Source organism: Siphateles boraxobius, unplaced genomic scaffold (assembly GCF_051911475.1).
Source record: "Siphateles boraxobius isolate OS27281-9 unplaced genomic scaffold, OSU_SipBor_1 46, whole genome shotgun sequence".
Lineage (NCBI taxonomy): Eukaryota > Metazoa > Chordata > Actinopteri > Cypriniformes > Leuciscidae > Siphateles > Siphateles boraxobius.
In genome coordinates this window covers 20139121-20159457 of record NW_027509097.1, presented here as the reverse complement: position 1 = coordinate 20159457, position 20337 = coordinate 20139121, and the positions used below count along the sequence as shown (strand labels likewise).

Below are 20337 nucleotides of genomic sequence, written 5' to 3'. Positions count from 1 at the left end.
TAACACATCAGAAAATGTTGTAATGCAAGATTTCGTTTAAGAATGAATTAATCTATGCCTCTACGTTCCTGTTTTTTTGAGAACTTGTGAAATACTAAAGTAATGACAACTCCAGTATGCTTTGTCGGCACACAAAGCTGCAATGGTGGGGCATATTCTGGGTACCATATTTCAACCATAACACATCAGAAAATGTTGTAATGCAAGATTTCGTTTAAGAATGAATTAATCTATGCCTCTACGTTCCCGTTTTTTTGAGAACTTGTGAAATTCTAAAGTAATGACAACTCCAGTATGCTTTGTCGGCACATAAAGTTGCAATGGTGGGGCATATTCAGGGTACCATATTTCAACAATAACACATCAGAAAATGTTGTAATGCAAGATTTCGTTTAAGAATGAATTAATCTATGCCTCTACGTTCCTGTTTTTTTGAGAACTTGTGAAATACTAAAGTAATGACAACTCCAGTATGCTTTGTCGGCACACAAAGCTGCAATGGTGGGGCATATTCTGGGTACCATATTTCAACCATAACACATCAGAAAATGTTGTAATGCAAGATTTCGTTTAAGAATGAATTAATCTATGCCTCTACGTTCCCGTTTTTTTGAGAACTTGTGAAATAATAAAGTAAAGACACCTCCAGTATGCTTTGTCGGCACACAAAGCTGCAATGGTGGGGCATGTTCTGGGAACCATATTTCAACAATAACACATCAGAAAATGTTGTAATGCAAGATTTCGTTTAAGAATGAATTAATCTATGCCTCTACGTTCCCGTTTTTTTGAGAACTTGTGAAATACTAAAGTAATGACACCTCCAGTATGCTTTGTCCAGTATACACACACATATAATATATACATATATATATATAATGTATGTATATATATATATATATATATATATATATATATATATATATATATATATAGATAGATAGATAGATACATACATACATACATACATACCTATATACATACATATATGTATGTATATATGTATGTATGCATGTATGTGTGTGTACATATATATACATATATGTAAACATACATTATATATATATATATATATATATATATATATATATATATATATATATATATATATATATATGTTAGACTGGAGTAATGGATAACTTCTAATAAAGAACAGAAATTACATTGGAAACATAATGTCACGTTTTTCCATACTTTAAAAACAACATTTAGTAATTACAAAATAATAATATACCACATAGCTTACACCATTTATAGAGGCAGACAAGATAATCTTTTCAGGAATAGGCTATTTATTTTCACTGTTAAATGAAAATCACTGTTAAATGAAAAATGCTGCCCGATCCCCAGGCTTGTAATTCACATGCAACTGTTCCTTTAAGAAATACGGCCAAAAGCACCGAGAGGGAGGGGTTAACAACCGTCCAACATTTTTAAGGTGGAACGAATAGTTCGACGAATAAGGAGCTGGCGAAAAAGGAGCTGGAGTCAGCCTCGTCTCGTTAGCCCCATAATAAATACGTTTATGTTTTTCATTTTGTCGTAATGTTTGATAAATATCAAAGTGATATATCAGACATAAGTGAACTGGTGTAGGCTATTTTTTAGATTTTATATGTTTATCCATGTTTAGGCCTACATATGGTCGGATTTGCTCCATGTAACGTTAGTCCTTACATGTCAGTGGAAATGTCTTCGGATTTCGTATAGGAACGTAAACGAGTAAGTTATTTATTGTAGCGTTTTGACCAATGTTAATAAAATAGCTATCTTGTTTGGCTCCATGCATCGTCATGTTCGATGCTGGTAATGTATAATTTTCTCTTATCTTTAAATATAAAAATGTGGCATATTGCTGCAAAGGTATGTGCTGGTGTAGGCAGTGAAGAATTCCACTTTGCAATGTACGTTACAGTAGCAGCTATGATCTGTTCTGTAGAGTGACCATTACGGCTCATTTCTACGTCTAAAATATCCAGGTTTTGTTTTCCTGTTGCTTACTTTAATGTCATAAGCTGATCGGTCTGTGCAGACATGATTCAAGACAGAAGCAAGTATGAAAACAGAAAAACAAAATCTTGATATTTTAGGCAATATTGAATTCCTGGCCAAGATGCGTTTGAGGAAACGTATGTTTACCGTATGTTCTTTTTTTCTAAAAGTTTTAAGCCAGTTATAAATTCTAATAGTTCTTGATTTGAATTAAAAATGTTTTTTTCTAGAACAATGTGTATAAAGGACAAGATCCTTTTAACCAAACAGGAGTAATACAATTATTGAAAGGCTGAGTACATGTCATTTGTAGAAAATAATATAATATGATTTAGGAACAAGAGGAATCAGTGATTGTTTAATCTGTATTTATGACATCTCCCTCCAAGGAGACAAACCTGGAGTCATTTAATCTACTTTAAACACGTGTATATTTAGTAAAACAATTATTTGAATAATTTTAACACGGCTTCAGCTTTTGACAATTCTGTACATGCTCATCCACACAAATCTATGTAATATTTAAGTTTAATTTTAATTTGGTTCACTATCACATTGTTTTCTGTCTTGCAATTTATTACGTATTTTTTAATTTTCTGTTAAAACTTTTTTTAACTTTTTCTACCAAATGCAATGTTTCTCTCAGCCTACCATGTCATCAGATCAAGAGATGCCGTCAGCGATCTTTGACAGAGTTTTTAACAGCATCTCAAGAGCCAGACAGCAGCTCTCAGCTAACACTAATAACAACCTCCTTACTTCAACTAGACGCCTTTTCCGGCGTCAGGTCCAAGGACTTCACAGTAAGTCGGGCTTTGCTATGGTAGCCATTTGCATAATTAACAGTGATTTACCAATGTTTAAGATATTATTTAACTGTGTATTTTTGTGTATGCCAGGACCACCGGGAAGGCAAGAAAATTCTGTCTGGCAAATACACCTTTTCCTCCTCTCTGGCCCAGATATTGAGATTTTACCATCTACAACAGAGCTTGAACGGGTTGCGAACATGGGATTGGGTAAATAAATACTTGATACATAAGGATTTCAGATGTAACACAGTGTTATTTGAATTGTAATTCCAAAATAAATTTCAAAACCATTTTGTAACGGAGGTTGTTCAAAACATTAGCTTATCCTGTTTATTCATAAAAAGAAATTACTGTCATGACAGATCATAAAAACAAGTATTTAGAACTATTGTTTTTTAAATTGTTTTTCTATAATTTAGCTTTTACACTCTAAGTCTTAATGCACAGATCATTTGATTTGACACACAGTATCAGATTGTTTTGTTTCATCCATTGCTATGGTCATCATAGTCACTTGGATTTAGGTGCACATTTCAATGAGTTTATTAAAGCAAAAACTTTTTATTTTGTAGTTAGTAGCATGAAAAACCTTAATACAACCTTAAAAAAGTGAGCAAAGATTGCTAGCATTATAATCATTGAAGCTGTTTATTACTTTAGGTCAATTTGAGGTATGCAAAGTAGTGCACTTTCAAAAACTCATAATCAATGGAGCTCTCTACACTGCAATGATTTTCTAACTATACTTTCTTATTGTATTTTCTTGGTGGGCATAAACGTATTTTAAATACAGGAAAATAATCCTTTTAAAAACAGGAAATGTTACTTATTGTTAACCAAACTTAGTAGTGATCTGTATATTAAAGGGTTAGTTCACCCAAAAATGAAAATGATGTCATTAATGACTCACCCTCATGTTATCCCAAGCCCGTAAGACCTCCGTTCATCTTCAGAACACAGTTTAAGATATTTTAGATTTAGTCCGAGAGCTTTCTGTCCCTCCATTGAAAATGTATGAACGGTATACTGTCCTTGTCCAGAAAGGAAATAAAGACATCATCAAAGTAGTCCATGTGACATCAGTGGGTTAGTTAGAATGTTTTGAAGCATCGGAAATACATTTTGGTCCAAAAATAACAAAAACGACGACTTTATTCAGCATTGTATTGTCTTCCGGTTCTGTTGGGGATCCGCGTTCACGAGTCCGCTGATGTAAGACGCTGCTGACGTGTTATCTGGTGCGCCCGAGCTTCGTTTACAGTCTGAGGGAGACGCACCCTGGAAACAAAACAATCTTCACAAACATGATTAAGGATTTCCACACAGAGGAAGACTTGCATTTTTTTGCCCAGCCATATTTATTTGAACCCGAATACACGGATGCACCAGATACATGTCAGCAGCGTCTTACGTCATCAGCGTCACTGCGGACTCGTGAACGCGGATCCCCAACAGAACCAGAAGACAATACAATGCTGAATAAAGTCGTAGTTTTTGTTATTTTTGGACCAAAATGTATTTCCGATGCTTCAAAACATTCTAACTAACTCACTGATGTCACATGGACTACTTTGATGATGTCTTTATTTCCTTTCTGGACAAGGACAGTATACCGTTCATACATTTTCAATGGAGGGACAGAAAACTCTCGGACTGAATCTGAAATATCTTAAACTGTGTTCTGAAGATGAACGGAGGTCTTACGGGCTTGGAGCGACATGAGGGTGAGTCATTAATGACATCATTTTCATTTTTGGGTGAACTAACCCTTTAAACCTGATCTATTACATACAGTATATGATTAGCTGATGAGCTGTTGTTTATTTTATGTTGCTTATGTGTATTTTCAATTTTGTAGGTAGACCACTGCATGAAACAACAGGGAGAGGAATCCAATGATCAAAAATTCAATTAAATTGGACTCTGTCTGAATTAAACAATTTTGTCTGCCAATGCTACCCAACTGTGAATTTAAACTTAATAGGTTTTTATTTGGCAAGAGCAGGAAAAGGACGGAAGATAGAAAAAGTGCATGCAAATAGTGTGAAAGACCTAAAAAAAGCAATTGGAAAGAGCAGGCTCTATATAGTCCCAAGAGCTGAAGTTTCACAGGTATGACTTCACTACATGTTAAACAAAGTCCAAGGGCCCGATTTACTTTTGCTCCAGCACAACCCTCCTTTGTCATAACCAAACTTAATGATGTGATTCACTAATGTTCGTCAATGTACTAGTATTTCTCAGAACTTTACACTTCCATCAGTGCATTGTGTTCTCATGCTAATTTGTCCTGTTTAGTAAATCTGGCCCTAAATGTTTAAATGAACGAGACATTTCTTTAAGACATGTTCAGTTGAATTGGCCTTTAATTTAACTTAAATACAAATGATACGTTTCTGCACAGTGCACAATAAGGCCCGGTTTCACAGACAGGCCTTAGCTTAAGCCAATAGGCCTTAGTTAAAATGATGTGCAAGAAAATGTTACATGTGTGCATATTGTGACAGAACAATGGAGCTGACATATTTTAACATCTGTCAGAGCAAGATATTTTCAGTTGAGACAGTTCAAACATGCATTTTAGTCATTTAGCCTTAAGCCTTGTCTGTGAAACCAGGGGTTAATGTTAGGTGACAGTTCAAGTAACTTCTTTACTCTGCAGTAACTCTTCAAAAATTCTTTGTCATTGTATTTTTTTGTCTTCTCTTAGGTAATGACACCATCCGCAGCCATTCCCCAGAACTCACAACAATCATCCAGCACTACAGCACTTGATGAAACCTCCTTCAGTGCTGAGACTACAGAATCTGTAAATCTGTGTGTGAGTGAAGTTATTTAATGTAATTTTATGTAAATCACCCACAGAACTGTATAATCCATCAGTGCATTAATGGGATTGTGTTTTTATGCTAATTTGTCCTGTTTAGTAAATCTGGCCCTAGATGTACAAATGAACGAGCCATTTCTTTAAGACATGTTCAGTTGAATTGGCCTTTCATTTAGCCTTAATATAAATATGTTTATGCACAGTGCACATTTAATGTTAGGTGACAGTTCAAGTAACTTCTTTACTGTGCAGTGGCTCTAACAAATTCTTTGTCATTATATTTTTTTGTCTTCTCTTAGGTAATGGCACCATCTGCAGCCATTCCCCAGAACTCACAACAATCATCCAGCACTACAGCACTTGATGAAACCTCCTTCAGTGCTGAGACTACAGAATCTGTAAATCTCTGTGTGAGTGAAGTTATTTTTGATGTTGTCAATGGTTGTAAATATGACTGATTTGTGACTCATAGTTGTACTTTATTTCCATCAGGAGTGGCGAGCTGTACGTTCCCAGCAAGATGAAGAATATAATGCTTCTTTGTTGGCAGATATAGAAAAGGTAATTTTTGACTATTCGCAGTTTGCTTGCCAAGGTTCAATTTTGTTTAAAACAAAAATGTGTGTTACATATATGGTATTGCAGGACAGAAGGCGCCAGCGAATGGCAGCCCGTGTTGAACCTCTAGATGGAGAATATCTGAAAGCCAAATATCTAAATGGAGATGTGAATAAGAGGAAGTTCATCATGTCTGATCCAATTCAAGTAAGACGTTCATTTTGAAGAAGGATTAAGGTTTTTTTTCATAGATGTTTTATTTAGTTATTTTTCCTCATTTCTGGAGGAAATTTCTTTATTTTATTAATATTTGCCATCATGGGCTCTTTGTTTTTAGGTCTTGTTTGATTTTATTGGAAAAGATGAAATGGCCAGTGAGGTGTTCAGAATCATCTTTTGATAATCTGGTAAGTTACTACCACAGTATGACTTGAGCAAGTTTTTGATTTTGATTTGGCCATATGCATTACCTTTTATTGATAAATTATCATCATTTTTGGCCTGATTGTCCCTGTTAAATTTGATCTTAAGGCTTGTTAAGAATCCCTGCGTCCCAGTTTGCCTACTTATTCCATGCCCTAAAAGTATGTGCTCTTTTTTTGAAGAAAAAGTACATACTTTTGAGTGTTTGAGACAAGAGTAGCCAAGCTTTGGGACATACTATCCAGTCATAAAACTGTGTCTTTAACGGACACCATAAACTGGCCTGTCAATCATCTTTTCACAGTTAATATCCTCCACATTTAATTTAATTTAATTTGCTACTAGCCTGAGAGAAAATAAGTAGTATGTTGATCTGCAAATTATGGGTCTTGCATGTAAAGACATTTACATTTATGCATTTGGCAGACGCTTTTATCCAAAGCGACTTACATTGCATTCAAGGTACACATTTTACATTTTGTCAGTTCTTGCTTTCCCTGGGAATCGAACCCATAAGCGTTGCTAGCGCCAACGCTCTACTGTTTGAGCTACAGGAAAGCCTGTAAAGACTCTAAAGTCTAAAGACTCTTCTAGAATTCATGCATAATGATGCATTTAAAACTTGATGACATAATGGATATTTTTAAAAGTTTACATTGTTAGTTAAGATGAAATATAACATGGATAACATTAAATAAACATTTTTATCATTTTAAATTTGGATTATTAGTGACTACAAACCCCCTCTCCATCGGTCTCGCATGTTTGAAACCTCGCTATGTGTCCATCCACCTATTTTTATGTGCATTTTGCATGAAAACATGCACATAAACTAAGATGGAAACACATTTACCAAATAAAATCCAGTACATGACAGATTATAACTCATCATGCCCAAATGTATAGAGTCAGTATAGTTGTGTTCAGTCTGTGATTACAGTCTACATTAATGTCTGTGTGTAAGTGTTTGGAATCTTTTCCAGTGTAAGTATATAGTCTTCAAATGTGTTGAGTTCCTTCTTAGAATGATTCAGCTAGTCATAAAGTGTGCTTCAAGCTTAACTCAGAATAGAGCATACTCAGCATAGAGTAAAAGGTTGATTCTTGGGATTTAAGAATCAGATTGTCTAAATGAGAATTGATTAAATTTGAGAAATCAACAATTTTAACTCAACACTACTTATTAAATCACAGTTTTGTGATTATAGTTCTGTGTTCTTTTCATTTCAGGAAAAAGACTGTGACCCTGTAAATGTTGCCCAGCCTCCAGTGGATTCGCCCTTTGTTCAGTCTTCAGTGGCTCTATCCCCAGTCCAGTCTCCAGTGGCTCTATCCCCAGTCCAGTCTCCAGTCGCTCTATCCCCAGTCCAGTCTCCAGTCGCTCTATCCCCAGTCCAGTCTCTGCCCTCTGTACAGCCTTCTGTGGCTTTATTCACAGCCCAGACTCCATTCATTAATTTTAATTTTGAAGACCAACCTAAAGAGCCAATTGTCATTGATATTGATGAAGAGACACCACTTAGTTCTCCATCTCCCCAGCAATCAGACATTGTAGATCTATCCCTAATAGATCAAGGGAGGTCTGTGGCCCTAGATGAGTACGTTCCTATATATGCTTATTTACTTACAGTTAAAAAAATACTTTTTATGCATTTGCAAATTAACATAAACACACACACACAAAGCCACCAACTCTTCATTTAAAAATAATGGGATGAGGTTGCTTTGTGACTGGAAGTCCCTGCATGTGTGAGCGGGGCTTTATGCAACTAGCAATATTCTAAAATATACCATAATGTTCAGCATTTGACTAAAAACAATCCAATCTTTGTCTCTTGCAGGGTTGACCTACAGACCATTCTAAAAAAACTGCAAAGCACAATTGATGGAAACATTTGCCCAACAGCAAACCAAATAAATGTGTTCAGAGAAAACATACTACAGTGCAGCCTGCAAGCTGTCAAGCGGCGACGATTCAACCCACAAGCAAAATTAGATGTAGTGTTTGTTGATGCTGGGGAAAATGGGGAAGGGGCAATAGATGAAGGCGGCCCTACTAGAGAATACTTGCGGTTGTTGATGCGGGCCATCCATCAATCAAATGTCTTTCAGGGCCATGAGAAAGACCGGAGTTTGGCTCTAGACACACAAGGTCAGTACTCCTGTTAAAACAGAAAGCTTTTGTGTCAGGTTATGTTGTAATGCTATTCAGCTATTCGGTATCCATGGAAAAAATTGCAATTTTTTTTCTCCCACCACTACTGGTCAGAATATGCTTTTTGGATTCCACCTTAACAGTCGAATAGTCTTTTGTGTTTGTATTTTTTTAAGGGTTCATAAACTGACAAATCAAATTTCCTAAGTTTCACATTGTACTATTAAAACATTCTGCTTGTTTCAGAAATAATATCTAACTTGGTAGTCCAGTAAAAGGTTTTATTGAATCCAGACTCGTAAACTGTTATAATGACAGTGCTACACTGTACTATATGTCTCATGCTATTTACACCTTGTTTGCGCTATTAGTTATGATAAAAGGATTTTGTGAGAACGCAGAAATCATGTTGCAATGATGAGATCATTGCATTCACTTGGATCAATGCTCAGTGCTCTTTCCTGCAACCTTTCAGGTGATGAGGGTAGATCTAAATATAATCCTATAATCTACACCTCACACTTTGTTAATCTATACAGCTGTTATAATAAAAATGTGTAAAGTATTCAAGTTACACATGTGTATATATAACTGTTTCATATGCAAAGATGTTTTTGTGGAAGCTGCCACAAAATAAAAAAGGTAACTGACTTTTTATCTAACAATTCTGACTTTTTCCTAACAATTGTGCAATATTTTTTTCTCAGAATTATGGGATATAAACTTGCAATTGTGATTATATAGCTTATAGAGTTGACAAAGTTTATATCTCACAGTCATGACTTTATAGTACACCATTTTGATTATATAACTTGCAGTTGTTAGTTCATATTATGCAATTCTAAGAAAAAAGAATTTGGACAAAGATGAGACCTACAAAGAGTCAAAAAGATGAATCTGTTTAAAAAATTGTCTCAGTTTTCCTGTTACATTAGAAATGTAAGACTGTAGAATGTAAGGATGACAGTCCTGTTTTCACTTGCATTTAAAATTGTCCAATTATGAACAGATCTCCTGAATTCTAATAACAAAAATTAAGCCAGGGGTGACTGAGGTGTAAAATATTAACTTTTAAAAGTATTTATAATGGTTCTGTAGGAATTTCTGACATCAATATTTCTTCTGTTTTACTTCAGCTTTGGAGAATAGGTTGTATGCATCAGTGGGGAAGATGATTGCTATGTGTGTCGTCCATGGAGGAGTTGGCCCACATTTCTTCTCCGAAAGGCTTTTTCAGCAGATCTGTGGTATGCCAACATCCTCTGCCTCAGTGGATGAGGTTGGAGATCATACATTGAGGGAGCAACTAATCAAGGTACGGAGATGTTTGAGAATTTAAATAATTGTTTAAAGGTGTTATATGATGCTATTATTAAAGATCATTATTTTGTGTATTTGGAAAATGTGTTGACATGCTTCAACGTTAAAAAACCACATTATTTTTCATATGCAGTGCATTATTTTAGCTCCTCTATGTGCATTGTGATTGACCAAACACCCACAAGTGTGTGTCAGAAATGTAATGCCCCTTACCCTAATTGTGAGCTATAGCTTTCAAAGTACATATATAAACAGTTGATGGGTACATGTTGCTCAGCTCTGCTTGAGCAGGCATCAGTGTCATACAGAACACAGGGCATCTAGAGCTGCTTTTCTATCATCAGGCCGAACGGTTCTCTTTGCTTAACAGTTTCATTCTGTGCCGATACAAATGGTTTTTCCTCACAATTGTAAAATAGCTTTTTTCGCAACTGTTTTAGATACAGGAAGCAACAACTGTTCAGGAGGCAAATTGTGCCATTGCAGAAGCAGCAGACAGCTTAAGTATCATTGGTGCCTTGAGATATACATCACACCTGACAGAAAGGAACTCTCTTATCCAGTCAGCTGCAGAGTTCTTTGTGAATGGGAGACTGCGAGCTGCCTTGGACCAGTAAGTGATTTAAAGGGTTAGTCTGCCCAAAATATTGAAATTCTGTTGTTAATTATTCACCCGCATGGGTTTCCACACCCCAGGACTTAAGTTAACTTCCAGAACACAAATAAAGATACTACCATGCTAACATCTCCTGAGAGTTGTCATGATAGAACACCTTTTGTGTTGAAAACATACAGTATATGAAGGTCTTACGGGTAGACCGTCATAATTAATGACAGAATTGAAATTTTTTTGGGGTGAAGTAAAATTTTAAGCCTTTCCTTTTTGACAACATAACTATCATCAGCTTGAAACTTCCATTGACTGCTATGTTTGTTATGCAGGTTTTCAGAAGGGTTGCAAACTCTCGGTTTGCTGGAAGAGATGCAGAAATATCCTGCACTTTTTTATGACATGTTCGTCAATGAGCAGAGGCCCCTTCGACCTCTGCAGTCTTTTTTATGTGAACTTTTCCCCACAAGGCAGCAACAGAAGGGCAAAGGAAAACCAGACCATATGCTACTGGAGGGACTGGTTGATCGATGTTGAAGGTATGACATGTTTTTATGTAATGTTAAAGGTATGCCATGTAAAAATAAAAATTCAAAATGTTTAAAATTTCTACAGTATAATTGGTGAATACTTAAATCCATTTTCCAAATTGTGTTTGTGCCTTGTCCTGAATCACTACAATTACAGTAAATATTTATATTCAGAGTGTTTCATTATGAGCAGGACACATGCAATTAAATTAATAGCTAGAATGCTAACGCTATTTTATGTAGCTTTTAATTCTCTTGTAATGTGTCATTTGCATTTGTTTTATGCTATTGGTCCTCTATAAACAAAGAGTACTTAATAAAAACAGTAACTTCGATTTGAAGAAAACAAGTGTTTGAAATGAAAAATTGTTATCTTATTTGTGGTGAATCTAACCATTATGCAGAACAAATACTTAGGATTTTTTTTTTTTTGTAATCAGACAAAATATAGAAACCATGCAGCTAGATGTAGTCATAATTAGACAGACTGGATAATTCTGTTTAGATTAAAATATCACTGTGAAATAACTGCATGTACCACACATTTTAGAATAGGTTAGTCTTTTGAGGTTTGTGATTTTCTGTACATATGTTTTGCAGAGGGAGAGACTGATGGAGTCACTCTTGAGATGATAATGGAGTTTGTCACTGGAGCCTCCACAGTGCCATCTCTGGGTTTCCCCCACCGCCCAGAAATAGAGTTCCTCCATCAAGACAGGAAAATCTTTCCAGAGGCAAATACTTGCCTCATTATACTACGACTGCCGATACACACAGAATATGAAATGTTCAAGACCTACATGACAGAGGGAATCATGCAGAGCCCATATTTTGGTGTTGCCTGAAATGGTTAAATCTAGAACTGCATCCATAATGGATGGGGTTTTGGTGCATTGTGGTTTGTATCTTGTTGCTAAAAGGAGTTAGCCCAAATATGAAAATTGTCACTGTTCACTCACCCTCAGATAGTACCAATGTATTAGTTTCTTTGTTTTTGGAATGAAAAGAAGAATGTTAATTTTTCCTTTTTTAAAGGAATAGTTCAGCAAAGAAAATAAAATGTTGTCAAGGATTTATGACTTACAGAAGTCTCATGCTTTAAAGGGATAGTTCACCCCAAAATGTAAATTCTGTCAGTATTTACTCTCCGTCATGTTGTTCCAACCCCGTAAGACCTTCGTTCATCTTCGGAACACAAATTAAGATATTTTTGATTAAATCTGAGAGCTGGATCACTCCTCCATAGGCTTCTAAGGGATTGAAACTTGCCAGCCCCGAAAAGTTGTTAAAGACATCGTTAAAATAGTCCAAGTGACTACAGTGGCTCAATCTTAAGTTTATCAAGCGATGAGAATACTTTTTGTTTGTTTTTTTGCGCACAAAAAGTATTCTCGTCGCTTGATAAACTTAAGATTGAGCCACTGTAGTCACTTGGACTATTTGAACGATGTCTTTAACAACTTTTCGGGGCTGTCAAGTTTCGATCCCTTAGCGTCTATGGAGGAGTGATCCAGCTCTCAGATTTAATCACAAATATCTTAATTTGTGTTCCGAAGATGAACGAAAGTCTTACAGGGTTGGAACAACATGAGGGTGAGGGTGAGTAATTACTGACAGAATTTTCATTTTGGGGTGAACTATCCCTTTAAGCTTTAATATTAGCCTACCTTTTTACACAAAGTAATTTTAGGCAGTTACAACTGAGTACAGCTTTTATAAATTTAAAGTTTCATTTAAGAAGCACCTTGAAGTCAAATATGTTTGAGATGTGCATCCATTGCAAAATAAAATGCATTGTTCTGCATTATGCATGTTCGTGTTTATTGTGGAAAAACAGTGTTACATTGCTAATTTTTAACTGTTTGTTCAGGTTCTCTCACTTGTACACCAGCTTTTCATAGAAAATCATTTTTTCAATGTCAGCATCTAAGCATCTATTAATTCTTCAACAGAGCATTCTTGTAGTTAAACCTTTTACATATTAAAATATTACAAGAGAATGACATTCTTTATAACACTAATCTGCAACACTAGTTTGCCAAAACATTAGCAATTTCTGCACAACATACCTGAAACTTAAGCTTCAAATCTGCAATATGGTCAATAGCATGGGAAACCGTTTCCATTTGCTGAGGAGTAAGGTTAATTTGAGGCTGTTCAACAGTTACAGCTGGGATTTTGTTCATTTTCAGCTGTGGGCAAAGACTCAATGCCATGTTGAACCAGGAGTTCATTAAAATGTTCTGGCCTGTAAAGATCGTCTTCAAACACATTGTTGATGGCTGTGCTGTCAGTTCCTATCATTGACAGCATTCCTTCTGTCCATATCTGTGTTGGTGTTTTATTGTTTTCGGTCCGCAAAGCATGGTGATTCCATGCCTCTTTGAAGTGCTGTAGTCTAGCTTGGATCTGTGGAAGAAAAACTATGCTGAGCGAAACTTTGTGAAGGTCATTGCTGGGATCAAGCAGTTCAGAATCTTCAAGACTGTGGAACATGCTGTAGAATGATTGTAGCACATGTAAAAATACATCCCTCCACAAACGTTCTATCCTTTGGTTGTGGACAGATTCCCCAGTAATGTGACTCCGGCGCTGAAGTCCTTGTACAAGGTTAATAAACAAGGCCACTTGTAAGTTCTCACCACCGTGATCTGACCTTACCCTAGAGGGCAGACCGTAAAGGCATGTTGCTTGAATAAACTGAGACAGCACAGTACTGGCACAGTTGTTGGTGTTGCAATTTAGGTATGTGATTAGTCGGGAATGTCCATCGATTGCACCATGAATCACAAAGCCCCATCTAAAAGTAAAAATAAAAATACTAAATGTAAGTTAAATATTATAGGTAGTAAAGTGTGAAGAACAAAGAGGTCCTACAGGTCCCACTTTTTCACAGTTCCCAGGTTTCTGTTATGCTGGACGTCACAAAAGACACTTTAAATGTAATTGTGAACAAATCTTTTTTTTTTTTTTTTTTTACACGAATAAATGATGAAAAAAGCAGGGTCTAATAATCAAGAAATGGGGAAGTGTAGGGCAACATAAGGATAACTGGAATATTAGGGACTATAGGAGTAAAATACAAACTACACTGTGTTATACTTAGAATAATTGTATGTAATGTATTAATAATTCATATAATAAATGCATCAAGTGAAACATTTGTACAGTTTCACAGTACATACTCTTTCAAACCAGCTTTACAAAACTTCAAAGCTGTCATTGGTCATTGGATCTAAAATGTCTTAATGATTTAACATTTAGTCGTTTTAGGCCAGGACGATATGGTGAACTGTTATAATGTTATGGTAGTATTATGATTTACAATGGCTGCTTAGGTTGTGGTAATTGCATGTGTGTTAAGATATTTGGCTGTAGATTCTATAAATCAAAATTGGATAATGCAAGTCTACACTAGGCTATAATTTAGTATCGCAGAAACGCATTGTCACACCATTTAAATGCTGCATTAGCAGGACAAAAACTACAATTAAACTAACCTTATGAGGCGCATGTTGCCATCAATGTGCCAGAGACTGTTGGGACAGGGCACATGATAAACTCTTCTAGCCACTGTGCTACTCCATCTCCTTGCAGCAGCCGCTGGATTGATACGGACCAACATCTCACGAACCCTATGCCGGGAAACCCTCAATCCTTCTGCAACCAGTAAGGCTCGCATCATCTAAAATGGTTGCATTGAATTGAAAAACAAAAAAAATTAAATAATAATAATTAGTTTATGAACTGATAGGACAGACCTTAAAATGGAATCAAACAGGGCTTACCTCATTTCCAGTATTTGGATACTGGCATTGGAGTCGTCTCACTACATTTTCAAGTTCTTCATCATCCACTCCTGACATTCTGCTCCTGATTGATACACCAAGCAGCTTGGACCTCTTGTACAGAAATGAGGATGAGCACCCTAACATTCTTGCCATTCGCTTGACTGTGTGACCTTGCTTCATTAAAAATTCAATTTGGTCACGTGTTATTTGAATGGCTGGTCTACCTCGGCTACCTGCAATTGAAAGTAACATATATTTGTATTACTGACATGTAGCTCCTAATGGCAAGCAGTATTATATTCAAATAATTGTTTCTTTAATCCTTATTTTCTTCTAAAATGTTAATAAAATTATGTAGGCATACAGTTTGTTGTACAGTCATACTTTTAACTATATGTATTATGTACAATAGGTATATAGATTTGAATTTGTATTATAACTGTATTAATTTTGTAAGTGAATAGTTACATAGCATGTACACTGGTTAGACTACTTTTAATGCAGACCGAGGGGAAAGTTACAGTTGTATTACCATGGCTATCGTCATGACCAAAGTAGAGAGCAGACAATAAACAAACACATAAACAAGACAAAAACAAGCTTTCCGAGATGCCTCGCTTGTGTATGCGGTTACTGCAGATAAAGAACATAGGACTAGTTTTTAAAAACCAGAAACTCACCTGAGCTCCTTCGAGAAACGGAAAAAGCTGTAGTTCCCTCACTCTGCAAATGCGTTGACAGCATTGTTCGAATTTCATCCAGATTTCTGTTCAATTCTTCATACGTCTCAATAGGTAGCAAATACGCAATTCTATGTGCATTTCTTAAGCAGTCATCTATTGCACGAAGTTCGCGCTCACCACAATTTCCCTGACTTTGAGCTCTTTCAATTTGTTGACACTTTCTTGCTATTTTGTCGAGAACAGCTGCCGCCATCGTTAATAATCCCTGAACTACTTCATATCTTTTCTCTCGGAAAACAAAAGCAGACTAAAGTTGTTAGCGGTTAGCTAGGGAGGAGGGGAGGAACTGTGGGTGGTGCTGATGAAATGTAGTTTCACGTCACGCAACAGTGGATTCGACTAGGAGCGAGTACAATTCAGATATCTTAAAATACAATTGTGACTAGTCGAAATCGAATTAGAGATATCTCTAATTACCTTTGCGGATAAACGACGTGTCTTTTAAATATATCAATGACATCATTACTGATATCTTAAATTGAGTTTTGACCAGTCCAAATATATTACAGATATCTCAAATCGGATTTCTTACTAGTGCAATTATAAATGCAGATATCTCTAATTTTCATTCTGACTAGGCGAATTAAAATTATCACTCGTCAAAATACAATTGTTACTATAGCTTTAAATATATTTATAGATAGTCAGAACAAAGGTTTAAATGCTAACACGGCTTGCCATACCTTTAATGTTACGTCCTTGCAACATGCCAGTTTCGTCATTAAGACGTACTCTAACGTTCTTGCGACGTACCACTATAACGTCGCTACGACGATTATAGGAATCACAGTTATACACCAAGATCTATACACCAATCATCACTTTAATAGATGGTAAAAGAAGAAGAAAAAACAAGAACAACACTACAAACGTTAAACTTGTATCGTACGTTTGAAAGCAATCAGAGCCCGTAGACATTCTCTGAAGCAATTCATTTTGATTAATTCAGTTGGTTGTTTCATGGTGTGACATCGCTAGAGGGAGACATTTTATTAAATGTTTATTAAATCTTAGCACAGGATCGTCTGCTCAAAGCTGTCTATGGTAAGAAGTCATCATGTAGTGTAGCCATAAACCCGTTTGCTGTATATTTTGCGTTTTAATTTGAAGATAAAGTCGCTGTATTTGTCCATGTCTGTGCCCAATCTCATTTGAAAGAGCTGCGATTCGGCCTATTTATCGTCATTCATTAAGATAATACATTTGAGGTTACCGTTTTAGAGCATAGATTGGACAATTTAGCATCTTTATCGGACACCTAAATGTGGTTTATGTGCTTTTAAGGGGTCACAGTTTCTGTCTTTAAATGTAACGTTATGTGGGTTAGAATTTGTGTATCGTAGACGTGTAGGCTATTTATGCCGGACAATCAACCGGAGCCAATGTAATGTAGCTATATGAACGATGGAGCTTTTTAACATTCACGAGCTCGTCAGACAGGGGCAGTGTCTGTTTAGAGCCGTATCATTCATTCGTGTATTTATCCACTCCATAAACCCTCAAGCTTAAGACGCAAGAGGACCTATATTGCGTCATGTTGAGAAAGGAAAAGAATGGAGCCGGGACGTCCCAACTTAAACCAGACGATCCCCTGAAAAAAATGGGTAAGTCATTAGATTATTAGGGTATTATTATTATTATTATTATTTAGGTTTCCTTTATGTATTGCCTATTTGTATACATTTCAGTTTACTTAATATCTGTCGCAGTTTATCTGTCAGATGCGCGTGAAAGTTGTATTTGTAAACCTGCGCGTTCTCTTTCAGAACCATATCACTGGCCGGTCAAAAAACAGAGTAGGCCTACGCCTACATAAAAGCTTTTTATTTAAAATGAAGATAATTTAAAGACCCACTCGTCATTTTATAAAATGTAGCCTAAATATTATGAATAATGCAATGAATAATGCAATGAAATTTCAATAACCAGTGAACGAGCCAGAGAATACGGCAAAAACAGTTTTTTTCTTTTCTGTTTGAAATATAACTTATAGCCTTCTTTTCAAGAAAATAAACATTCTTTTTGCCTTCATTCCCATTAGGTGTTATTAATGTTCCACACAGTTTTGTTTAGAACGGTTTTGTTTCATAGGAACCTAAGACTGATTTTGAGTGCCACGATCAACAGTCTTTTAATGAACTCCTGCAGGGGTCCAGGACGATGACAATGTGAAGACAATGTTGCAGGGCTCCTCAATGATGAAGGTGCGTTCTCCACGCTGGAAGAGGAAGCGCATGCTAAAGCTGTTGAACGATGGAGTCACCATCTGGTGTGAATCCAACAAGGCCACCAACAAAGCCAAAACCCAGCAGTCCTGTGAGTTGTCATGCTCAGCATATAGTGTTTATATGGGTAACGCTTCATTTTACAGTCCTGTTTCCCATGTACATATGTACTTATTATAGTAATTACAATAACTGGGTGATAACTGGGTAATAACTAGGTACTACCCCTTAACCATACCCTTAACCCATGTACTTACCTTATATTACCCAGTACTTTCTAGGTAAGTACACTGTAAGTACTGTACTGTAAAATGAAGCGTTTCCTTTATATGTATTGGATTAGAATATTATTTTTTTCATAGTGTGAAATTGTTCAAAATAAGATTTTCATGAAGAAGTAAGTGTGTATAAATTATGTTCTGTATTCTGTGCTGTGGAAATGTATGTGCCCCTCTCTAAATACACAACCTAATTATGGCTGCCCAAACAGGCAGGATCCAGGTCTACTGCCCACAGCACTGATAGTCATTACAGGGCTGTCCTATTTGTAGTTCAGACGGGGGGTTCTAAGCTTCACTACACTCTAATTACAGTCTGTGACTATGTGGGAAGAGTGCAGCCCTTCACTTTATGGTTTGCTCCATATAGTACATGAATTATTACCATTGCCCTGGCAACTATGCACATGTCTTAAATTAGAATTATAGTCTATAATTGCTTTTAGATGGAAAGATCATGTTTTGTGTGATGTGGATGAGACATGTGCGTGTGCAGTCTACACTACACCCTACACTACACACCAACGCTGTGGTGTGTGTGCCTGTAGGAATGGAAAAAAAGGTTATCTCAATTGTTTCTTCTAGACAACATTTGCTTAAATAATTCCACATAATATACCGTTCAATAGTATAGTTTGTGGTTGCTAAGATTGTTTTAATGTTTTTGAAAGAAATCTCTAATGCTCACCAAGGCTGCATTTATTTGATCAAAAATTCAGTAAAAACAGTAATATTGTATCATTACAATTTAAAGTAACTGTTTACTATTTAAATATATATTTAAAATGTAATTTATTCCTGTGATGGCAAATAAATTACAGCAGTCATTACTCCAGCCAAGATATCAAGAAGTCAGAGATTTCAATACAAACTCCAATATTTCTCATCAGATTATTTCAATATCAAATCATCTGAGCTACCCTCATTTATAGTTTTATACTCTTACTGTACGTCAACTGTTGATTTCTCCTCAAGAATTTTAAGAGCAACATCTCAAAGTTAATATTTGAATAAAAAATAAATCATCCTCTGAATGATGAATGAGCAACTTCTGAGCAATAAATGTTTGCTAATAAACTACAATTATTTTGTTGTTGTTGCAGGTGTCTTAGTCCCCCCAAAGCTCTTATTTTAATGTCTGCAGCTTGTGTGCTCTTTACTTCTCAGAAAATGGTTCTTAATCAAATTTTAATTATTTGTTTTGGCACCACAATGCAGAGATAAAAACTGATGATTTACCAAGCTCTTTCTGTCTGCACCCAGTAATAATAAAGATCTGAAAATCTCTGTTAACTCTGTAAGGTGTGCTCTTTATAAATTAGTATGAACATGACTTTTATGCATACACTCTCGGAAAAAAAGGTACACAAGCTGTCACTGGGGTAGTACCTTTTCAAAAGGTACACTTTTGTTTCTTTTAGGTACTAATATGTACACTTTAGGTACAAAGGTGTACCTTTTGAAAAGGTACCACCCCAGTGACACCTTTTGTACCTTTTTTTCTGAGAATGTAACATTTAGGTCTAGTCTCTCAGCAAATCAATTTCTACTAAAAGTGATTTAAACAGTTGACAGGACACAAATATGGAGACTTTTTTGGAGCAAATTCTGGAGTATCTTCTGCACACTTTTAAAACAATTTTCTAAATTTATAAGATGTTTTGGCATTTGGTCTACTGACTATTGACTCTATACACAGGACAAGCAAAGTTGTCTGTGTGTTGGCTTAATCATTGTTTGTTTTCTTATTGTTGTGCCCCTGTCAATGTTAGCAGTATTATTTTAAATTTTTGGTTAAACTACGTGGGTTTTGTCAAATTAAAAATACCTCCTTTCCTCTCAGTCTCTGTCATGGAAGTGGAGTGCGTCTGGGAGGGTTGTAAGTCTGAGACGTTGAGAAACATGGCAACCTCACTTCCAGAAGAGCAGTGTCTCACCATATTGTTCAAAGGAGGGAGGAAGAGCTTGGATCTCCAGTGTGACACAAAAGAGGAAGCCCAGCACTGGGTCAGTGGCATTCGAACCCTCCAGGGCAGAGTCAATAACATGACCCAGAAAGAGAAACTCGACAAA

General features: G+C 36.0%; 3 protein-coding genes across 4 annotated transcripts in view; 2 read left to right on the top strand and 1 right to left on the bottom strand.

The window, feature by feature from the left end:
* Positions 1–1842: 1842 nt before the first annotated feature.
* LOC143710316 (uncharacterized) lies at positions 1843–13034 on the top strand. The gene is made up of 12 exons (XM_077201279.1): positions 1843–1863; positions 2655–2795; positions 2892–3011; positions 5515–5625; positions 5931–6041; positions 6124–6192; positions 7843–8210; positions 8454–8764; positions 9904–10082; positions 10528–10700; positions 11030–11236; positions 11828–13034. The coding sequence occupies exons 1-11, from the start codon at positions 1843–1845 to the stop codon at positions 11232–11234; spliced, it is 1809 nt and encodes a 602-aa protein (XP_077057394.1). The 3' UTR covers positions 11235–11236; positions 11828–13034.
* On the bottom strand, positions 13025–16202 carry LOC143710231 (uncharacterized). Its single transcript, XM_077201231.1, has 4 exons — positions 15699–16202; positions 15016–15251; positions 14728–14912; positions 13025–14027 (listed from the first exon to the last, which is right to left on the bottom strand). The coding sequence occupies exons 1-4, from the start codon at positions 15952–15954 to the stop codon at positions 13385–13387; spliced, it is 1320 nt and encodes a 439-aa protein (XP_077057346.1). The 5' UTR covers positions 15955–16202; the 3' UTR covers positions 13025–13384.
* A 332-nt stretch (positions 16203–16534) lies between these two features.
* Positions 16535–20337, top strand: part of LOC143710232 (1-phosphatidylinositol 4,5-bisphosphate phosphodiesterase delta-3-A-like) — an 83813-nt gene continuing 80010 nt past the window's right edge. Inside the window, exons 1-4 of one of the 2 annotated variants that reach the window (XM_077201232.1) lie at positions 16535–16805; positions 17266–17365; positions 17910–18077; positions 20108–20336. In XM_077201232.1, the coding sequence (XP_077057347.1) occupies positions 16803–16805; positions 17266–17365; positions 17910–18077; positions 20108–20336 (500 nt within the window). In that variant the 5' untranslated portion in view covers positions 16535–16802. The remainder of the gene's footprint in view (positions 16806–17265; positions 17366–17909; positions 18078–20107; position 20337) is intronic. The other variant, XM_077201233.1, reaches the window with a different exon arrangement.